At 42.4% G+C, this 9,384-nt stretch overlaps 1 protein-coding gene across 1 annotated transcript; it reads right to left on the minus strand.

Annotated features, from left to right (window-relative positions):
* Positions 1-2,191: 2,191 nt before the first annotated feature.
* C1QL3 (complement C1q like 3) lies at positions 2,192-8,772 on the minus strand. Its single transcript, XM_081553625.1, has 2 exons — positions 8,185-8,772; positions 2,192-2,371 (listed from the first exon to the last, which is right to left on the minus strand). Exons 1-2 carry the CDS (start codon positions 8,770-8,772, stop codon positions 2,192-2,194), a joined length of 768 nt encoding a protein of 255 aa, XP_081409751.1.
* Between the last annotated feature and the right edge of the window lie 612 nt (positions 8,773-9,384).

Raw genomic sequence — 9,384 nt, forward strand, 5'->3', positions numbered from 1 at the left:
TATAAACTAATCTTTTGGTTGAATCCTTCACTATACTATTTGCTACCTAAAAAAGAAAAGTCTCCAAAGCCTTACTGCTAATTCCTCTTCAATAAATACATATTGTTAAATGGAAATAAAATCCACTGCAACTCCTTTATGATTTATCTTGCGTATTAGAAAAGCCAAACAAAGTTAGTCATTAGTCTTGATAAAGGGGCTAAGTGTTGCTAATCATGTAAATCATGAGAGTTACTCAGACCAAGGCATTTAAACCAAGCAAACAGCACCTTCAGATGGGAACACCAGGCGTAACTCATTCAGAAAGTTGAGGTTTGTGAAATGAAAGATATTTCTGTGGATCAAGGATGATCAAGCTTTCTGTGTATTAGAACAGAAAGCACCCAAGAGGAAGGAGCCAGGAGAACAAACTAATTCCTTTAAATGAAAAAATGCAAATGCCCTTCGCCAGTAAAAGAGACAGATTTTTCAGTCTCTGTTTTTGAATCTAGTTGTCAAAGAGTCTTCAAAGGCAACTGAGAGTGGAACAGATTTTTCATTGTAATAGTGGAAGTAGTCTGATAGTTAGGATATATCAACATGCATTTCAAATCTTTTTCTTAGATTAAAGAGATGGCTTTTGGCAGTGTATTTTAAACAGAGAGGAAGGATTTGCACTACTCTCAAAATCTACCTTACTGTCAGCTTCAGGCCACCTGAGAAAAAAGAAAAAAATTGATCATTCAAATGCATATGATTCATAAACATTGCAAAGGACAGCTACTTCGTCTCTGCAGTCCTAACAGTAACAGTCACAGAATGCAATGAAAGTATTGATTGGCATATGGTAATAAAGAAGCCACAGGCTTAATTTACAGACATGTGATTTCTGGGGCATTTTAACCTGATAAAATTTAATTTTCTGGATCACTCTTAGAAGTCATCTGAATGACTTTGCTACTCCATATATTTTTGTCTTCCAAAATATGATTTTTCAATTCAAAATAAGTCAAGTAATTTATGCACGTTTGTGTTTGTGCCTACATGTACATATTTTTAAATTAAATTTTTGGGTCTATACAGCCACTGTACCTATGGTCTGAAGCCATATATATATTTCATCTAACATATATATATATATATATATATATACATACACATATATATATATGTAGCAGGTATTTGTATAAAATATATACACTTTGTTGTCATATTGGTTATATGTGAAATGGTTTGTTTTGAAATAACCTCAGGCCATGACCTGTTGTAACTATTTGAAGGCCTTATTTAGTGTCCCCTCGGTGACGCATGCAGCAGTGCAAATTAAACCTATGTGCATTGGGTTATGAATAATCTTTTTTTCAAAAAAGGCAAAGCCTCTGTCTGATTTAACACCAAAGAATAAATTTCTCTGACTTGTCCAAGTAAACCTAAACACGTTCTATTGACAAACCGGACACAGGGGATTTTTCTAAATACCATACATAATTACACGTTTACACACTTAGAGGGTAATCCTATGATACAAGTTCAATCTCTATTTTTAAGGACTATCACCCAAAAAGAAAAGAAGATTCCTAAGTCAAAGAAAATGTGAAAAATGACCATAGGCTTGGGAATTCCCTCAAATCCAGAAAATTCCAGGTTAAGGCTTGAAGTTGAATCATTCCCAGGTCTAAGCTAAAGTTAACAAAAATACAAGGCAAACGATTTCTTTGGGGACAAAGCAGCATTGTGTCAATGAGACCCTCTCCTGCAGGGCAAAAGTCATTCTTCCCCACACTGTAAATGGACCCCGAGTTTCATAATTAGCAGATAAACTCACAGGAACCAAAGCTGACATATGGATAAAAGCAGCGAGATCACAGTACACCAAAGTATCATATATATCGAAGAAATAATTCAGTGTCTTAGATTTTTCTATAAAAATTTGTGATCTATATATAGGACTTCATTCACATGGACACTAACAATAAGGAGTATTTGCTTTGGCGGTAGTGGATCACACATCTGCTTATCTTGATTTTAATATATTTTTTTTACATCATGTTCTGAGTACACAGATGTGAGTCAGGTAGCATTTGAATCCCCCACATCATATACACAGCTGAGGTGCCCCGCATCCGGCATCTCCCGGGGTCCTCGGTTCACTGACGTTAGCCACATGAATCCAAGGTCTGAACTCAGAGCAAGAAGCTTAGTTTTTGCATGATCAGTCAGCATAGATAATAAATCCAGAAAATGTGCTGTATTTGTTGTTGTTGCCTCCGTGGGCTTTTCCGCCATCTAACTTGATGTAGACTTCGTCCCCTGGCTCCAGATGAAGAACCACACTGTTACTCGCGTAATCATAATTCTGATCTGCATCTTGGGCTATCGCGCTGGCACGCACCTGTGTGAAACAGACAAGAATTAGAATCTGCAAAAGAGATTTTCTTTTTTTTTTTTTTTGCCATCCATACAGCACCATAAATAGACTGTCTATCAGGGCCCTGAATGTAGCACAGCCAAGTCCACCTTGGCCTTGGGGCTTTATGAGGATATCTTTGCAACAGCTTCAACTACGCTATTGGAAAACAGAAAATAGCGCTTTTCTGAGGGCCATTGTAGCAGTCTTTTTTTTTTCTTTCAACTATATGTGGTAAACAATGCATACCAATCTCTTCTCTTCCTAAATCAGGATTTTTTAATTCCTTGTATCTCTATGCCCAATCACTTCCTGAAATGGCCATTGTTTTTTGCATTTAATTTAAACCAAGCAGCAGTATTCTAACCAGTTGTTGATGAGTACAGAAGTTCAAACCAAACTTGGTCCCAAGCAGTTGGTCCCTCTGATTATTAGAAAATTGAGATCCATGGTACGTACAGACTCAGAGAAATCTGACTCCTCTAACTCTACTATACAGAAAGAAAAAAAGAAGAAATCTTTTTTATTTGAGGCTTTCGAAATTTAATTCAAGGAAAAGCCCCTGTACCCAAATCAAACATCTTTGGTTTAAAAGTTTTCATAGCTCTTATTTCTATTTGTGCCTTTTTATCACTTACTTGTGTGCACTTAAACTATTTAATTTCAATATATCTAAAAGTTATAGAAGGAACAGCATTTCCATGATTTGATGTCTCTAAAATTTCTAGAATTTTTGAATGATCTCATGGAATACCCTTTTATATTTCGGGGATTCTGGTTTGCTCTGAGGATGGAGCTTTGCTTATAATCCACTCAGGTTGAGCCTGTGATCTCATTAGAGAGCTGACAGACACTTGCAAACAGTCCAGTTCCCCATCATATCAAGTAATATGGACATTCTGTCACATTCTCAACTCCAATTAGGCTTCACATTCATTTAGTTGTATTTTGAGTCTACCTTGGAAAAAAATTTTTCAATAGGCAGACTTGTACTTGATTTATTTCAGTAAAACATCTACTTTGTGGCTTGTTTCTATTCCACTGTAATGATATTTCCCCATATAACACAGCGAGTGATTTAGTGGTTTTGTAAACCTGTACTACGTAATAATGCATGACTTGGGGTGCAATATGTGGGATTTTATCACCTGGCAAAATGAGAGAAATGAGACATAAGTCAAGCATTTCCATTCCTTTCTTTCAAAATTTAAATGATAGGTTTTCAAATTAAATTTTCATGTGGTATGTTCTCACAGTAATGCTGAAATGTTAAAAAAGGAGAAGGCTCTTTGACACTGCTGAACTTGTAATTCGAGTAGTATTTTAAGCATTTCTTTCTGGATATCATATGGCAAAAGGAGAAAAGGGCTTAAAGATTTAGAATCGTTTAACACTGTGCTAATTGACACTAATATAATGAAAGCGATATATAATTATGCTGAGAAGCACTGATTCAAATGTATACACTAGTTTAGTGAAGTGCTCTGTTTTGAACATTAATAAAAATACTACTTAATGTCATAATATTTCTTAGGAATTAATCCACTAGATTATAGGGGTTGGATGCTTTGATTCACTAATTTCATCTAGTCATTACATTCCCAAGGGAAAATAATCTACAAGAAGGACAGTATTCTTAGGACTTGATTTTTTTTTAATCTGTAGATTTTTAATGAGTGAGAAAAATTAAAATACAAAATAATAACTAGCCATATTAGTTATATATGAATTATCAATCCATAATAGGTTTCTCACCTAATAATCAGCCACACATTTTTATTTAGTGCTTTAGGCATTTAGTATGAAATTTTATGGATATTGTGCTTTAACACTGTTTTCTACATGAGGGCATTTGAGAACTGGGATTATCAAAATCAGTTGATTTAGAGATAACAGTCTTAAACACATATACAATGCAATTTTTATTCTATTGCATTATGGGGTCTAACCACAAACCCATGTAAATGTTACCATTTTTATTCAATAGGTGTTACCATGAAAATCTGCAAATGCATTAGGGTGATCCCACAGACTGGAAGGTTACCCTTACAGTTTTCACTTCCTTTGTTGGATAAAGCCAGTGTGATTGCTTTTTAATGAAAGTGATTCTCTAAGATTTTAACCTGTACTGTACCGTAATACTCTCCCAATTAAATACGTGCCATGTTCTAGTGTACTTTGCATGATTTTTGTATGCCTGCTCACCTGATCATACTATAAAGGTATAATGGAACTTGAAATTTCAAGCTCTAGTATCCAGCCCAGTAACTTCCAACAATTCTTCCTTTAAGCCATCAAACTATTGTGGAAAGTAATGTATCTACCCTGGAGACTATTTTCAGGTTCCAAAATGTACACTGATTTCAGCATTTTCTCTGAGAGATTGATGTATTCTTTTCTTTGCCCCATATACCCATTTCTACCTAAATGTACTCTAATATCTTTTCATCTTATAAGTTAACTATTTAGATTCTGCTGATCTTTAGTGCATGTTTCACAGCCCCTAAAAAGATAATTAATTTGACATTTCGTGAATCTTGCTAATAAATTAATACCAGCCCACAAACTGTCCATTATTTCCAATATATCTCATATTTACTGGTGCCATGACTAATAAATTCTTAGAGTAAAAATGGATCTTTAATTATTTTATAGTTCTAATCTTAAGCCAGTTTTATTTTTTATTAGAGTAGCTTATTTTTTTTTTTCTTTCCAGAAAATTAGAGTAGCTTATTACAGTGGTATTATAGTGACTGGATTCAAATAGCTATATTTTTTATTCAGGTTTCCTGCTAAAAGTATACAAACTTAAAAAAAAAAAAATTCCTGTCTCTGTTAAAGCTATCTGACTCCAACTTTTGCCTTTAATATGCACTGTCATGGGCTTTTAACACATGGTAAGATTAAATTTAGGTCGATGGTTTCATGGGGAATATGAGAATCATGGTCCTTTTAGTTCTCTGTTTGTGAGGATATAATAGGTTATGTTGCCTTAGCATTATCTTATTAGTGAGGGTTTATCATTAGAGACAATATTTATGGTAACATTTGCTAATTTAATTAATCGCTACTGATGCTCTCATAATTTCATTTTCATTGTACTTCTGTGGAATCATAAACAAAAGGTTAAGTGGTGCATCAGGTTAATTTACCAGCCTTTGATGTTTCCATCTGTGATTCTGCATTCAAACACAAAGCATAAATAAAATAGTTCTCATATGGTTATGGTCCAGAGGCATTCCTCTATCCTAGAGTGAACTGCTTTTTAGTTTAATTTTTTGTGCTTCTCAAATCTACTTAATCCATAGAACATTACGCTGACATGGATCTCTTGAGTTTCTGTTTTATGAAAACAAATTAGGTCAGCTCAGAAGAGGGAACTGCCATCTAAGAAGTGATCAGACAAGAGGAAAATTGAAAATCAAGGATCAACTCTTTCTTTAATGTTAATTAAAAAAAGATTTTGTAAGATTTGTCATTTGTAATGCCTGCAGACCAGACTTTACAAAATAGTTCTATTCTGGAGATAGAATTTCTTAACACTAATATTGTAATAACCATTTTGCAAAACAGTCCCTGCTGAACTCGAAAATATATTGTTTGGTACGGTATTTGTTTTTCTGAATAACTTGTTGCTCACCTTTTATAGAAGCAGCAGCTTAATAATGCCAATGAAAAGCATTATACATTATCAGGTCAGCTGTTTTGCCTTTTTTTCCCCTGATCCTCACAGAATGCATATCCTAGGATGATACAAAGAAGCCTTCTACACTCCAAACAATGAAATAATTTAAGAAAACAAAATGCACATGGAACACATATATGGCATGGTTTTCCTGGAATCTAAATCTGGCCTCAGTGACAACATTTAAACTAATTTAAATGTACTGCTCCCCGGCTTTTCCTGCAATTGCAATTTCCAGAGACTTAAAGATGTGTGTTTTTATACTCTGGCTGAAACAACTTGAATCTTTTTTTTAATTTGAATTAATACCTCTAAAAACAATCTCTTCAGCCTGACAGTATTTGCTAGACTTAATCTTTGAGTCAGAAGGCAGCCAAATTGCAAATAAATGGGTGCCTCATCACCGCCTACTGAGGGGCTGTTCACAAATCACTTTGTTAGGGTGACACAATAGCTCTATTTTGGTACAATGAGTCATGCCCTTTTTAGCCATTTACCTATAATGAAGCCACTGCTCTCTGAATAATTTTTATTTATCTTAATATTATTTTCATGCATGATAATTATAATAAACAACCCTGTCAGTGCCTCCTGGTGGCCATTTTTCCTCTTTTTTGTTCTATCCGACCTTAGGGTCCCTTAAGCCATTTACTTCTGAATTCCTTTAGAAGTGAAGGGTGATAGGAAAGAGAACGGACAGGATATTTTTCCCTTTCTCTTATTTATTTAGAGCATTTGTGTTTCACTTTGGAAGAATTCTGAAACTGTGAATTGGGTGTTTGGAATAAATTCTGCTTTAATGTGGCTTAATAGAAGCCAGGGTTATAGCTAGAAAGGTCTCAATTCAAAGGACAAGGGACCTGAAGCCTGAGAGTCCTTGTTACATCACAGCTGGCCCTCGCACGGTCATGGGGACCGGGGTGGAGGGGGGACTCTTTGTGCCACCCGAGAAGCAAAGTTAAACCCAAGAACTCAGCCCAGACTGCAGGCTGCAAGGCCTCCCCCAGCGGCTGCTGATTTACTGTGTGCAGAGGGTCTGATTACACTTTGAGGTAGATACAAATATGATTTTCCTCCCCTGACTAAGAGATCAGACACACTTTGGTTTTGCAATGACCGTGAATTTCCCAAGGCAACGGGAAAGTGGCCCCAGCCTAACACCGCAGACCAGTGGCCCTTGGAGCAGCAGGCAACGGCTTGGCTCAGGGGAGCAAATCGTCTGGCCGAGGGCTAACCTGACGCTATTTCACAGTCTAGGCCAACTCTGCTTGTGAGGGAAAGGTTGGGTCGGAGAGACCCTCACGAAGGCGCCCTGGGGCTCGCTGGCAGGGAGGCTCATCGCCCCGGGGTTGGGCTGGGCCGCCAGCCTCCTGATCACCCGCCTGTGCGTCCTGTGGCTCCAGCCAGTGGAGTTTGGGCTCTGTTTGGGAGCGTGTTTTATGGCACAAACCCAGGATTCTCAACTTTTCCTTTTGTTAGCAGCACTCATTGCCTCTCCCCCTTCTTCGGCTGAAATCTAAACCAGAGTTTTTGCATCTCGAATTTGACTACTTGTGAGTTTATCCAGGCCTGGCGACCGCGGATCCCGTGGTCCTGCCTTGGCCCCGGGTGCGCCCTCCGCTCGGACTCACTCCTCCGAGCCCCTTCTATTTTTTCCTTTGGGCCCAGGTCTGGGTTTGTCACGCTGGCACGCCCACTTCTGGGCTCCCCCAGCCCTCCTAATTCCTGGCAAAACCTGATAGCGACCCCACAGTGGTGAGCATCCTGCAGCCGGGGGGTCGCTTTCTGCTCCGGGACTGCCCGAGGTGCACGGACTGCCCGAGGTGCACGAACTGTCCCGGGACCGAATCCTGCTTCCTGCTTCTCTAGGGTCGCGCGCACCGAGCACAGGTGCCCGGGCTCGGGAGCCACCCTCGCCAGGCCACCGGGCTCTCTTTGGCTTACGACCCCCACCTCCCCAGGGTGGGGACAGCGTCCCCCCTCGCTCGCGGCTCCCGGGAGCGGGAGCTGCCGCGCCCTTCCTCCGCGGGCTCCCGCCCCCCATTTCCCGGGTCTTCTCCCTCTCGCCTGCACCTTCCCGCGCGTGCCCTCCGCGCCCTCCGCCTGCTCTCACCTGGTTGTTTTTGCAGAGATCAGCCCACATGCTGGTGCCATCCCCTCCTCGCATCAGAACGTGGTAGGTGAAGAAGTAGATGCCCGGGATGGAGCAGGTGAATTTGCCCGTGGTGGGATCGTAGTGGTTCCCGAGGTTGGTGACCACGTCGTCGAACTTGAGCACCTCGTAGCCTTCGTGCTGCCGCTTGAGGCCGGCGTAGAAGGCGATCTTGGGCACCGTGCTGTAGGTGGCGGCGCTGATGGCCCCGGCCGCGTTCAGGCCCGGCGCCCCCGGCGGGCCTGGCAGGCCCTGGCGGCCGGGCTCGCCCTTCTCACCCGGGGGGCCCACGGGGCCCGGCGGACCAGGCTCACCCGGGGGCCCCCGCGGGCCCGCCTTCCCCGGCCTGCCGGCCTCGCCTTTGGGGCCCTGGATGAAGGTGGGCAGGGACTGCATGAGGCCGCGGTCGGGCGTGGCGGCCGTGCTGGGTGCCTTGGTGCCCCCGTAGGGGTCGCAGACCATGCGGCAGGTGCCCAGCATCTCGTAGTGCGCCGACGTGCCGGCCGAGCTCACCAGCACCGGGATGAGGATCACCAGCAGCAGCACCATCACCACCCCCAGCGCCCCGGCTGCAATCAGGCGCCTCCTGCTGCCCACCAGCCGGCTCAGCGCGGGGCGATCCTCTTGTCTGCTTTTGGACAAAATTTTGAAGGTTGGGCGGGGACCTCTTCAGAGCCGAAAACAACCCCCTGCGAACCCCAAGTCCCCTGGGCGGGCGCTCGCCGGCCTCTCTTCTCGGGCTCTTACTCTCCCCCCAGCTGAGGCTGCGGCTGGGGAGGGAGCTCGGACGCCAAGTGACTTGAGCTGAAGTCCCGAGCTGGGGGTGCGGGTGGGGGTGGGGGCCGGGGGAGGGGTGCGCTGGGCGCCCTCTCGCCTCCCGCGAGCCCCTCGCACCTGTGGCTGCCTGGGCGCCGGCGCGACCGCCGCGAGCGCAGAGCAGCTGCCGCCTCCCGCGCTCGCCGGGGCCGCTCACACTTTTATGCCGCCGCCTGCGATCGACTTTTCCGTTTTTGCCGACTGCGCCACTTCGCACCAACTTTCCGTCTGAAGTTGCCTTTTTCTGCCTCCTTCTCTTCTTTCGCTCGCTGGGATCACCCTTCTCCTGCCTTTTCTCTTTCTTTTTTTTATTTCCCCTCCTCGGCAACCACCAGAACTCTAATA

This window comes from Giraffa tippelskirchi, chromosome 13 (genome assembly GCF_054371585.1).
Source record: "Giraffa tippelskirchi isolate mGirTip1 chromosome 13, T2T-mGirTip1v1.2.pri, whole genome shotgun sequence".
Classification (NCBI taxonomy): domain Eukaryota; kingdom Metazoa; phylum Chordata; class Mammalia; order Artiodactyla; family Giraffidae; genus Giraffa; species Giraffa tippelskirchi.